General features: G+C 37.1%; 1 protein-coding gene across 1 annotated transcript in view; it reads left to right on the top strand.

Moving 5' to 3' along the window:
- LOC128864554 (zinc finger protein ush) overlaps positions 1-5,576 on the top strand; it is an 89,967-nt gene extending 84,391 nt beyond the window's left edge. Inside the window, exons 10-12 of the mRNA XM_054104275.1 lie at positions 186-471; positions 541-653; positions 3,687-5,576. Coding sequence (XP_053960250.1) covers positions 186-471; positions 541-653; positions 3,687-4,200 — 913 coding nt within the window. The 3' untranslated portion in view covers positions 4,201-5,576. The remainder of the gene's footprint in view (positions 1-185; positions 472-540; positions 654-3,686) is intronic.
- The last annotated feature ends 8,974 nt before the right edge of the window (positions 5,577-14,550 follow it).

Genomic DNA, 14,550 nt, shown 5'->3' with positions numbered 1-14,550 from the left:
TTCCGGCTAGGATTTGTATGATTTTTGTAGGAAAATGAACTATATTTTCGTTAAAAAAATTATTTAAATTCAATAAGAAATCAATAAATTGTCAAAACTTGCCAATAAGTCGCTGTGCCATAGTTATTCAACGCTCTATATTATAGTTAGTTTGAGTCTAACGTAGTAGTCTACTTTATTTTCAGCGGTATGCGCACACACATTCGTATGCATTTCGATAAGAAGGCGACCGACATCAATGAGGAGCAGTACATGACTTGCATACTGGAGGATGAGGGCATGGAAATTCCCAGCATTGCCTCTACGCTAAACCAAGAGCAATTAGCACAACAAATAGCTGCTGTACAACAACAGCAACAGCAGTTGCAACTTCAAGCACAGCAACAGCAACAGCAGCAGCAACAACAACAGCAGCAGCAAATATACAATTGCGATTTGTGCAATTACTCTTCCTCCTACAAGGGCAATGTGGTAAGTTTCTACAAAAGAAGTGAGAAAAAAGCATTCAGATTAAAAAAGTGTATTTTCTCTCCTGTCTAGCTGCGTCATATGAAACTTGTACATCCTCATATCAACATCAACTCACCATCGATTTCACCTGAAGCTAATGATTTAGATGCCAGCGATGGGGCATGTTTGAATGGCGAGAATGGGTGAGTATTCAAGATGTGGCAAAAAATAAAAAGCGTTTTTGTAATCTTAGACGAGTTTAGCCAAATGAATTTACCAGTTATTCCTTCAGTTCTGATCGACTTGATGTTAAATTTAAGTCCCAAATAAGACCAATTGCTCTTCCACTAGTTTTTTTTCAGCTAAAGCTTATCCCAGCGTAATGCACTCGAAGTGTAACCAATTACAATAAAAAATCCATAAATTCAGTTGGGAACATTACTTTTATTCAATTCAAAGTAAAAAATGTGTGAAAATAATACAAAGTTAAGAATCAATTTACTTTTGCTCGATATGACCACCTTTCGCCTTGACTATGAGACCGTGAGACGATCCAGCAACGAATCGCTAGCTGTTCGAATGTAACTTGTAGTTATTTGGTCCACTCGCGTACAATGGCTTTTTTCAGAGTGAATCGTTTAGTTCGGACCTTGCTCTCCAAAATGGCGTCTGATGAATATAAGAGTCATTATACGGACGTTATGAAGTTCGGAACGTTGTTTTTTAGCCATTCTTCGTTCACTCGAGCTTTGTGAAACGGTGCCGAGTCCTGTTGAAACGTCCATGGTATGCCACCGAAATGTTTGCCTGTCCACGGCTTCCAAGCAACTTCCAGAATAGTTTCCCGATAATATTTCGCATTTACCTTAACGCCAAGCTCGATGAAAACGATTGGAGAGCGCCCATCTGCGGTTACAGTTTGTTTTGGGAGTTTACAAATTACACAATTCGAAAAATTTTCTCGTCAGAAAACGCAATGTGCGAAAATTTACCGCTTTCAACCAAGCGAAACAACCCTTTCCCTTTCTCAAGTCTGACTTGTTGCTGCTTTGGTTTGAGATCATGTGCCTTTTGGATCTTGTTAGGCTTGACTTTGAGATTGATTTGATTTTTGAATATGCGGCGGATGCTACGGTCAGATACTTTCAGTTCTTTCGCCATTTGATTGGTACTTCGTTTGGGATTTCGCTCAAATAGCTTCTTCGCTTTTTTAACCATTTCACGTGACGTTGCAGTCTTTTGATGATCACCTACATGACGTTTCGCGAATCCAATAATACATTATAACGAGTAATGGTGCGAGAAACAAAAACCTTATTTACTTTAAGGTGGTCAAGCTCACGAACAATCGCTGGTTGTGAGTTTTCAGCCAAATATAATCCAATCACACCATTACGTTCGAAATCCATTACTGATTATCATTTTCGCGTTTACTCTCGGCAAAATGCTTCCGCGCGCTTGTAAACAATACTCTGGACTGCCATTTAGCCAACTAATAAATACAGGGTTTTTTTTTTTGTTTTTTTGTTAACGAAGGGGGAATCTTTCATAGATACCGTCAACTTAGACGGCATGCATGTAGCCGCAACATGCCCTTAGGGCACTTAGCCTATATACAGACAATAGCTTCCTTTTGTTATCCTTCAGTTCCGCCGCATCTGCCCAAACTGGGGCTGCGTACAGAAGAACTGAAGTGGCCACATTTGCAAGCAAATTCCTTCTAGTTGACTTAGGACCACCTATGTTAGGTAGGATTCTTGAGAGTGGGCCATGTAGTGTTTGCTTTTTGAACCACCTATTTTTTTGAGAATGGTAACACAAATGACATGTCAAATGTGTTCATAATTTACTCAAAGGTTTGAGATTTACGAAATGGGACGCTATACGCTTGAACAAATTTGGGAAATATTGAAAACCTATTTCCAAAGTGGTGAGTCTGCTTCTTCTTTTCTGATTTTCACATCGGTGGCTACGTCAATAAGCAAAATTGCCGGATTTGGGGCTCAGAAAATCCACGCGTTACTGTAGGGAAGCAAATGCATCCAAAACGAGTCACTGTTTGGTGCGGTTTTTGGTCTGGCGGCACCATCGGGCCATTTTTTTCGAAAATTAGCAAGGAGCCGCGGTTACAGTAAATGGCGAGCGTTACCGTGACATGCTCAACGAGTTTTTGTTTCAAAAAATTTAAGAGGATGACATGGATGATATTTGGTTTCGACAGGTTTGTCACACTGCCAAAGTTACACTCGAACTTTTGGCTACCGTTTTTGAAAACCGAATAATCAGCCGAAATTCCGATATCAATTGGCCGCCTCGGAGCTGTGATTTAAGCCCGTTGGACTATTTTTTGTGGGGAGCCGTTAAGGAGAAATGCTATGCGAACCATCCAGAGACGATTGATGCTTTAAACACGAAGTCGAAGTTGCCATTCATGAAATTGGAGCCCAAACAATCGAAAACGTGCCTAAAAATTGGGTTGATTGAATGGCCTACTGTAAAGCCAGTCGTGGCAGTCATTTGAACGATATTATTTTTCATTAATAAATGACAATGTTTGACAAAAGTTTGAAAAAATATTGATTAGTTTTTTTTTTATAGCCGATTCAAAAAGCAAATTTTACGTGGCCCACCCTATAGATAGCCGATGTTCGTGCATCAGCTGCGCGAGCGATCTGAAGTTGGTTACACTTCGAGTGCCGGACCCTGTAATATGATACATGTGCCATATCGATGGCTGTTGTATGGTTTTCGTTTCGTTCTTGGTCAAATATTATATACACTGATAATGATGGCACTGCGCGACGGTGCGTTATCATAGTGCAAAATTCACTAGTTGTTTTCCCACAAATCATTTCTTTTTTGGTGGAATGCTTCGTGAAAATGTCTTGTTGTTGTTGTAGCAGCATAAACATTATCCATATTTACATATAGGGAATGCTGCTGGAGTGACAGTCCTTGGCCGGGGTCGTTTCGGTAACGTAGAACCGACTGTCGTGAAAACTTCGTGAAAATGTCTCATAGCACCCGCCCAAATTATAGTCCTTATTATCTGACAAAAATTCTTGATGGACAACACCGTTTTAATGCATAAAAACCGTGAGCATCGCTTTCTTTTTTGACTAAAAACGACCTAGTTTTTTGGTCTTGGTTTATTCGGAGCCCTCCACTCACTTCTAATTAATTAATTAATATCTATAATTTCCAATATTATATTAAATATTTTTGAATTTCTTCAGAAATTTCACCATAAAAACGGAACCACTCGAGCAGGCTGCCAATGCAAGTCTACCAAATTCAGCACAAATATTAGACAACAACAACTCAAGAATATTGGCTTCCACCTTGACGGCACCACCACCTCTAAATAGCTTGAATGAGGAACAAATGCCACATATAAAAACCGAACCGTTAGAAATTGGAGGCGAATCATCACTACCAGCAACCACACCACTACCAGCACTAAGCTCACCATCCATTGGACCACCACCACCACTCAATGCTGCCACCGACGAGAATACCACCGCTGCCGCGAACCAAAAATACTGTCAAACTTGCGACATCTCCTTCAACTATTTGAAAACTTATTTGGCGCACAAGCAATACTATTGCAAGAATAAATTAAGACACCCCGAAGCCAACGATAGCCCCAGTCCCAATGCTGGACTCATGCCAATGTCGGTGGCATCGCCCAATTCGTTGCTGCTGTTGCAGAAGAACAAGGAGAACTTGCAGCAGGAGGCAGCCATTTGATAGAATGAAATGTGGCAAGCGCGAAAGCAGTGGGAGTGGTATTACAAGTGCTTTTGAAGCAGCGCGAAGTGCAGAGTGTGCAGCAAGAGGAGTAGGCGAATGAAAACTTTTGAAAAAAACACAACAAAAATTATATATGAAAATTTAACATTTAAAGCAAAGTTATGAAACGTGCAGTATTCGACTTGAATCTCTGTAGATGGAAATATTTGAATTGAAAAAAAAGGAACATTTTTGGATAATCTATTAGAAAATAGTTGTATGTAGATAAAGGTGCTTTTGAAGGCGCGCGATTTTCTCTTAAGTATGTATGTAATATAAAAAATATGTAAAATATGTGGTCACAAATCAATTATCGATATAATCATGACTTAATATGCATGCCAAAGTTAATTATTAAAATTATAGTAATAAAAAATGAAGTAAAAGCAAACAAGAAATGCAAACGCATGTGTTAATGTGTAAATATATGTATGTATATGTATGTAGAAATACGTTATTATTCAAGCCAATTCGAATGTTTTTAATTTAAACACATACATGCATATGCCTGTGTGTGTATTTAGTTACTTACAACTTTGGGAAATGCAATTTTTCAAAACATTTTACTGCTAATTTTATGCATTCTATTTGTTTTAGTTGATTCATACATACATGTAAATGTTGATAAAAATGAAATTATAAATTTTGTAATTAAGCGAAAAATAGTTTTCCGTTCTCCACCTCTTTGTATATACATAAATATATTTGCGGTACTTAAGGTCAACTAAATTTTCTGAACTTACGCATGATCTGCACAAAAACAAAAGAATTATATATAAAAAACTGTTAATATAATTATAAATGTTTAAAATAAAAAATTAAATATAAAAAGAAAACAATTTCAAGGAACTTAGTGTATTCCAGGTAAGCCCATTTGCAGGATTGCGCATACATATATACGCACGTATATATATATACATATATTTCTCTATATATATACATACATGTACATGTGTGTGTGTGTGTGTATGCGCATGCGACTGCAATAGATATTTAACTATAAGCACATACAAGTTTACTTAGGTATGAGACAATAATTATTTATTTAAAATGCAAACATATACATGGTACGTATGTGTGTATGTATGTATGCAAGTAGATATCGAACCTTAATATTGAATAAATCTGTATTTACTTACATATACACAAAACTCAATGATTTATCTCAGTGCATATGCGCATACGAGTATGTGGGTGCGTGTGTACGTATTTGCGAGTAAAATTTACCTTCTAATTAAGTTTATTGAAAAATTGTACCATTACTGCGTCAAGTGTTTTCCTTGAGCTAATACATACATAATCAATACATACATCCATTATGAAATAATAAAGTGCATCCATATATTTCAAAATATGCTTATTTCTTTCATTGTAAGTAGGTTTTACCAGCGTGCCACCAAAAATAGCATAGTTCTAGTACAGTCTAATCTTGGTAATTCGGACACTTGATAATTCGGACAGCGCGGTAATCCGAACACCAAAACGTGTTCTATTGAAGTCTCTGTAATCCGGACACCACGTATTCATGTACCTCTAAAATTCGGACACTTCTTTATTTTCCAGTGAATATGCTGAAATAAAAAGGAATTCCGTTATTTTTTATTTTATTTTATAAAGGGGACTCCCCTGCTAACTACTTTGCGTGAATAGTGCGTTTAAGTGCTCGTCAGCCTCCTAGTTCATATTCATAAGCATATTTGCGTAACGTGTAGTTCAGTAGCTAATTTCAAACATTAACTCCATAATTTCTTTAACTGTGGACTGCATAAATTTAACTATGGCACCAGCAGCTAAGAAAAAACTTACGTTTTTAACGATACACCAGAAAAAGAAGTTCTTAAGAAACTAAGTGAAGGACAGTCAATTCGACAGCTAGCTGCGCAATACAATGTAGGTAAATCTACAATTTTGGACATAAAATCAAGTAAATTAAAGATTGATAGGTAAAAAACGAAAACATTTTGTAAGAAGAGCTTACACTCCTTTGATTATATTTTGCAGTTACATTGCTAGAACAGAATGTGGCCTTGGAAAGCGTAAAACTATGCGACCTGCGGAGTTTGAAAAGATGGAAGACCACTTTTATAAATGGTTTGTGAACGCAAGACGAAACAATGCACCGATTTCCTCGGAAATCATCAAAGAAAAGGCCAAACAATTATGTTCCCAAATTTACGGACAAAGTGTGGAATTTGTGGCTAGTAATGGTTGGTTTAGTAATTTTCGCTCCTGATATTGAATTAAATTCTTAAAAATATCTGGCGAAAAACTTTCCAATGATTCTACTGCTGTGCTACCCTTTATTGAAAAATTGCGAAAGAAAATTGCAGAAATGGGCATTACGTATGATCAGGTTTATAATGCAGATGAGACTGCTTTGTTTTGGAGAAAACTTCCAGAAAAAACCCTTGCATTACATAATGAAAAATCCGCACCCGGGCGCAAAATTGGAAAAGAAAGAGTAACACTTCTAGTTTGCTGTAATGCAACCGGAGAACATAAACTTCCATTGTTCATGATAGGGAAAGCCAAAAACCTTCCGCTTGGGTACTCCCATACCAAAAATGCTTGGATGACAGAGCAAATCTTTAAAAATTGGTTTGAAAACTCAATCGTTAAAGAAGTAAAGCGTTACTTAAAGGAAAAGAATTTACCAGCCAAAGCCATTTTACTGCTCGACAATGCAACTTGCCATCCCCAATCACTGTCGGATGTCGATAAGGACATATATGTTATGTTTTTACCACCAAACTGCACGGCTCTTATACAGCCAATGGACCAAAATGCTATCCGAATTGTAAAGACAAACTATCGGAAGAGTTTTTTGTCTCTACTTTTGTCCAGCCTAACGATCAATCTCCCAGAATCTTTAAAAAACTTTACATTAAAAGATGTGGTTTTTTTTATCGTCTATTGCTTGGAAAAATGTGGATGAACGTGTGCTAAAATTTCGCACTCTCAAGCTATTGTCGCATTTGATAGTTGTATTAAATATGCAGAGGAACATGAATTTGCATCCGGAGACATTTTAAAACTTGTGAGTCTCAGAAATATTGCCTTCAGAAAGAGAAATGAAACAAAATTGCGGCAAACGAATATATTGAATTATTTTACGGCCGAATAAAACTAATATATGTAAATATAACTCATTGAATATTAATCAATTTAAGATTAAATAAAAGTTTATTTCATTTAATTACTGATCTACTGATTTCTATTAAATTTTTTACCTACTCGATAATCCGGAAAATTCGATATTTCGGACAACCTCTGGTATTTAATTGTCCGAATTATCGAGATTATACTGTATATACAAATTCTCAAACATTTCTAGTCAGCTAATGGAGATCACTGTTTCGATGGATTATTTGATTTTACGGTTCGCAACTTTATTCAATTAACTTTGTTCAACATCGGTGTAAGCACCTAGCATTGGTACAACTAACGACAGCTCTGCAAGTTGTGTGTGACGGTTCCAAACAAGGTGGAGTTTTTTAGTCCCATCCCTCTGCTGCGACGCAACTTTGATGATACGTTAAGCATTTCAAACCCGTCATCCGTAATCAAAAAGCAAAACAAAAACACTGTTGAAGTGAAAAGCGACACATCTCGTAAATATCTAATCACATACAACATATCTGACTTATCATGGATGCTATATTAGCTAACAATTTTCAAAGTCAAAAAATCTATGGTAAAAATTGCAATGGGTCTGGTGGTGAACGAGGACAAAACGAAGTACCTCCTGTCTTCAAACAAACAGTCGGCGCACTCGCGTATCAACACCCACGTCACTGGTGACAGCTATGATTTCGAGGTTGTAAAAGACTTCGTTTATTTAGGAACCAACATAAGCACCGATACCAATGTCAGCCTGGAAATCCAACGTAGAATCTGTCTTGCCAACAAGTGCTGCTTTGGACTAAGTAGGCAACTAAGTAGCAAGTCTCGACGAACAAAACTAACACTCTACAAGGCTCTCATCATGCCCGTCCTAACGTATGGCGCAGAAGCGTGGACGATGACAACATCCGATGAAGCGACGCTTGGAGGGTTTGAGAGAAAGATTCTGCGCAAGATTTTTGAACCTTTGCACGTTGGCAACGGCGAATATCGCAGGCGATGGAATGATGAGCTGTATGAGCTTTACGACGACATAGACATAGTGCAGCGAATAAAGATCCAGCGGCTACGTTGGCTGGGTCACGTCGTCCGAATGGATACAAACGTTCCGGCTTTAAGGGGGTAGTATGGTATTTTTTTTTTTTTCATTTTTGTTTTTTTTTTTTTTAATTATTCTATAACATCTTAAGATTATTGTGTGAAAGTTTGAAGTGCATTAGAGTAAAATTGACAAAGACACAAAGGATTAAGTATCTACCTCTCCAACCGGATTTCACGCTGCCGAAAATCTTTAAACGCGTTTTTCTCACACTTGCCTTTTTTACGGTCGGTGTCCACTGTAGATTCATATCTACTGCACCGATTCTTTTCAAATTTGGTTTTTTTGTTTCTTTCCTTTATTCACGAGGTAATGACGTCGAGTTTTTTTTTTTTTAAATTTTGTCATATTTTAAAACAACAAAGTTTTCAAGTTTTTTTTATGAAAAATCGGTGTTTTGACTTCAAAGCGCTTTAAAAAATTTAAAAAAAAAAAAAAAAAAAAAAAAAAATTCGACGTTGTTACCTGCGAAACTTTATTAGCTGATGAAATCAATTTGGTTTTTTGATTTTAGTTGATCCAGTAATGAGTTCTGAGGGACACCGCAATAAAACTTTTTTATGAGACGTCCGCGAAGATTCGCTGCCACCAACTCATTTCTTCATAAAAATCAATGAAAATTTCACACAATATTCTTTAAATATGACTTTATAATGAAGTAATTTTAAAATTTTGAATAAATCAACTGTGTCGACAAAAAAAATTTCGAAAAATATGCTTGCTTTACACCGAATTAACCATACTACCCCCTTAAGAGTATTCGACGCGGTACCAGCTGGTGGTAGCAGATGAAGAGGAAGGCCTCCTCTGCGTTGGAAAGATCACGTGGAGAAGGACTTGGCTTCACTTGGTGTGTCCAATTGGCGCCGGTTAGCACGAGAAAGAAACGACTGGCGCGCTTTGTTAAACTCGGCCAAAATCGCGTAAGCGGTTATCGCGCCAATTAAAAAGAAGAAGAAGAAGAAAGGGTTAAGAACATCATATCGCAAAATTCGTGATTTGTTTGGTGAAAGTAATCGTCCTTATGAGCCGACAATTCAAACGTTGGTGAAAAAGTTTCAAGAAACTGTTCTGTTGAAAATACTGCTGCTGTAGCGCAAAATGTTGCTAAACAACCTTCAACATCGATGCATCGACTATCTCGACGTTCTCAACAAATTTGTTAGTTTTGACTTGGGGACGTGCTTATGGTGGTGATTTTTCACATATGATTGCTAAGAGCCGTATTAACCCTTCAATTGTTTATGTCGAGAATACTCGTCAGAGCAAAACGAAAATCGTCGTGAATATAAAAAAAAAATCCCATTGGCATCAACTTTAATTTGTTCCCCTGAAAAAGGGCAAATAATGATCTTTTCAAAATTGTACATTTTACAATATACATAATATATGTTAGTCTGGCAACCATATTTATTTCAATACACAATAGCTTGTATTAAGCTGAAATAACAAATTCTGGTGAAGTACCGTTACAAAACGACTTTTTTTTCAAATAAAAAAGCATTTCGTACGCATTTCTCAGTTGATTATGTGGTGTCATATTTGAGAGAACGAAAGTCCTGTGGATTTATTGACAGGAAAAGTAATAGTAAGTACCTTTATGCCTTTGAGGAATAAAATTGTGAAATACATAATTTTAAAATCCCTACCGTATGAATTACATATTATGATAGTGATGGTGGTAAGTGTTTAAAACAGAGAACAACGCAAAATAATGATAATTTTGTCGTCTTCTGATGAGAGAAGTGATGAAGGTGCAAAAAGCAGTGACCAAGTTGAATTCGACAGAGAGCAGTGATGAAGATGGAGAATACAATGAATCAGAAAAAGAGAATAAAAATAATTCTAGTATGGACGGCTGTAGGTAGAGAAAGTAAACCTTTTGAGTTTTTATAGAATTGTGGGAAGCACTTCGATATTTCGTCATCTTACAAAACCAACCCTTTATTTTTATGAAAATTGTTTGGATACTTATCTAATGAAAATATTAGTTAATCAGACTAATTCATATTGTTAGCAACGAATAAAAATATATTTTTTCTAAAAAATCAACACGCAACGTTTGATTTTTAGTCATACGAGTAATTGCCTACTTTTACAGGCAGAAACATTTTACTCTGCTTATGTCGAGTATACTCGTCACCGCCGGAAAATAATGAAGCAGACAGGAAAAGTTTTTCTGAACAAAATTAAACATTTTTCACATGTTTCGGTAATAATAAATTCTATGCGCGTCTTTATCTATGTGACCCTTCACAATAATTTGTAATAATTACATGATCAGGAAGCATATTTTATGAAAGTTTCCTTTTTTCTGGCAAGTGAATGGACAATTTTGAGAAATTCTCAAGACAACTATGATGAAAGTTTGTTAAAGAGGCAATTAGAGGTTGAAGTAATCCACGAAAATTTTAAGCAGACAATTTTACGAAGGGTATCGGCCGCCGTAGCCGAATGGTTTGGTGCGTGACTACTATTCGGAATTCAGAGAGAACGTAGGTTCGCATGTCGGTGAAACACCAAAATGAAGATAGAGTCTTTTTCTAATAGCGGTCGCCCCTCGGTAGGCAATGGCAAACCTCCGAGTGTATTTCTGCCATGAAAAAGCTCCCCATAAAAAAATCATTTGCCGTTCGGAGTCGGCTTGAAACTGTAGGTCGCTCCATTTGTGAAACAACATCAAGACGCTCCTCCCACATATAAAAGGAAGAGCTCGGCCAAACACCCAAAAATGGTGTAAGCGCCAAATACAAGGTGAAGCCCAAAATAAGCAAGACTGACGTCATTAAAATGCTTTTGATGGCGCTATCTTTATAATGAGTTAGAAGTTACTTCCCTAGCTGACTTCCAGTGAAAGCTAGGTTCAGTGGAAGCGAAGTTATTGCGTCTAAAGTGTCAGTATGTTTGTGTCATCGGTACAAAAGGGAGTTTCAAACAAAGCGCTAATATAAATTTGGGTTTTAAAATCGGTAAAACGTTTACCGAAACATTTGAATTGATGAAAAAAGTTTATGGCGATGATTGTCTATCTTGTGCCAGAGTTCATAAGTGGTTTACACAGTGCCAAGATGGTTGTTAGGTCATAAATATCAATGAACATACGGGGCGACCAATATAAGTAATCACCGAAAACTCCATCGAAATTGTTCGTAAATTTATCAAAAGTGAACCGAAATCATCGTTGAAATTCAGGGAATCGGAGTTGAATATCTCCAAAACATCGATTTATCGCATGTTAACTGATCATTTGGGCTTACGAAAAGTCTGTGAGCGTTTCATTCCGCACAATTTAACTGAGAGCCAAAAATTGCTAAAAATTCAACATTCAAAAGACCTCATTGAAGAGGTGAGAAAATACGGGAGCTTTCTTTACAATATTGTAACTGGTGATGAAACGTGGAGTTTCCAACATGAACCTGAAACTAAGCATCAAAGTGGGGAAGCCCCAGATGAGCGACTACCCAAAAAATCGCGTTTGGAGATGTCAAAAATTAAGTCGATGCTCATTTGTTTTTACGATTCTAAGGAGTTCATGCCAACGGGCCAAACCGTTAAAGCAATTTTCTATCTTGGCGTTTTGAAGCGTTTGTTGCATCGCATTCGTCGAATTCGTCGAATTTGCCCTGAATACCGAGAAGGAGGAATCTTAGCGTTTATTGCATGATAATGCACCATCTCATCGATCCACTCTTGCGACTGACTTTTTGTCTAGGAATCGCATTTTAACCATCAATCACTCACCGTATTCACCTGATATAGCTCCCTGTGACTTCTACCTATTCGGAAAATTGCATTTGGCCATTAAAGGAACATGTTTTGCGTTCGTTGATGCCATCCAAAAGGCTTGTACCGACATCCTAAAGGACATTCCGGTCAATGACCTGAAACACTCTTTCGAAAAACTTTTAGATCGCGCACAACAGTGTATCAATGGGCCTTTAATAAATAAATTCGAAGTTATCAGAACAAAGCTCTTGTCGTTTCTATTTTAGCTCAGTCTTGTTTACTTTGGACTTCACCTTGTATATAGACTCACTTTGGATTAAAAAATAGTTATTTTAAACTCCTCGCACCTGTGGGTGATACTGGGAAAAGTAGACAAATGCTCGTGTAGTTGGCGCATATATCCTTTCTCGGGTATTTAACCGAGTGTGTTAAGTGTGGCGTACGTCTCGGCGCTTTCATACGGTTTTTTTTTTGTTTTTTTTTAGTTTTTCTCACGGTTCTATTGCTATAGGTTTTGTCTTTACTGTCAGGTTTTTTTCCCCTCTAGTTTTTCAACCCTCTACAGGCCACTCATCAACTGTTGCATGTTGTAATAATTATATTAAAAAAAGGAGATATTTACTAGGCATAAAGCAATTAATCCATGACAATTTCAATATCGCAGGATGAGGCGGAAATATTTTGTATTTTTCTTTAACAACTAAGCTCTAAATTGTGGAAAATCCGGTTGGTTGATTATAATAACATTTGGGAATCCGTTTAAGTTTGGATAATTTTCAGTTATCCCTTTTAATAAGCTTACCTAATTACGTCGCCTCTTCACCCAGTCTATTCAAATACAAAGTGACCCATAATAGAATTCTCCCCATCACAAACTCAACTTTATTTCTATTTTCAGTTTGGTTGTTGATATCGTTTTTGATTATGCTTAAAATTATTTGATTTGACACCGCCGTTGGCCCACACAAGCACCCCATCACACATAACCATCGCAAAATTTACAGAAAAACACACAAAACATCCATTGTGGCAAGTAGGGTTGGTTGGTTGCTTGCATTCACACGCCACACTGCGGATGGACGTGTGGACAAGGGCTCTGGCGAGTAACTATGTAGATGAGTGACAAGTATAAATGTCATAATCAATTTCCGAATGACAAAAAGTCAAAAGACACAGGGGTGGTTGCAACAAAGTCAACATCACTCGAAAAAGGAGTTGGTGAACTACATCATCGCATGTGCAATCACACTAACAAAACTCCCACCCCACATCGTTTTTGCACATCCTTTAACTAAATCGACTCGCTGCAATTGGCCGCTTGACATCTCGCGACATTGTATCGAATGCACATGAGAAGTCAACAAAAAATGCAAAAGTTTTCTTCTTAGCCTTGAAGTTTAGATGTATAATTGAAGTCAGGTTAAAAAGATTATATATTGTTGGGTATCCTCTCCGAAAACCTGCTTAAAATTCACTAATTATTTTGTTCACATTCGCCCATGCGTGTTAAAAGAAGTCCAGTAAAGGTTTTGTACAAAGTATCAAGCGGGGAGAGGCCTCTATAATTTGAGGTGAGATATGGAACCCCTTTTTTGAATAAAAAAACTAGTACGGCTTTTTGGAATGAGGTTGGAATTTGCTTTTTTTTAAATATCATCTGCTAATAGATGTTGGTCCTTCTTAACAGCAGTTAAAACTAATATTCCTATAAGAGATGATAATTCCTGTTGGGAAGTTTGTTTCCTTTGCAGCTCACTGGTAATGGCAAGTGAAATTTATTTTCGATTAGCTATCTCCACATTTGTCCATTGAACTATTTCGTTGATAATTTCATTAGTTATGAACATCTGAAAATACTGCAGAGTAGGCCGGGTCGATTTGTGGGGAGGCAAAAAAATCGCCCATTGCTATGTGAAAATCGTATTCTAGGGATCAAGGTTTTATAGTCGACCATTTGTGTATATCTTTCCCACGTAATATCGATTTTGACAACGTCACTATATTTGACTTGCATGTTAAAGTGTTCAAAGGCAGATCGTCGTCATCTGAATCGATTGGTTCATCTGATGAACTATATTCATCTTCTAACAGCTCATCTTCTGATACATTGAAAAAATAAAATAAATAATTGGCGCGTACACTTCTGTTAGGTGTTTGGCCGAGCTCCTCCTCCTATTTGTGGTGTGCGTCTTGATGTTATGGAGAGACCTACAGTTTCAAGCCGACTCCGAACGGCAGATATTTTTATGAGAAGCTTTTTCATGGCAGAAATTCACTCGGAGGTTTGCCATTGCCTGCCGAGGGGCGACCGCTATTAGAAAAATGTTTTTTTTTTATTAATTTTGCTTTCACCGATATTC

Source organism: Anastrepha ludens, chromosome 5 (genome assembly GCF_028408465.1).
Source record: "Anastrepha ludens isolate Willacy chromosome 5, idAnaLude1.1, whole genome shotgun sequence".
NCBI lineage: Eukaryota > Metazoa > Arthropoda > Insecta > Diptera > Tephritidae > Anastrepha > Anastrepha ludens.
The sequence above is the reverse complement of the archived record's forward strand: the minus strand, read 5'-3'. Positions and strand labels throughout refer to the sequence as shown.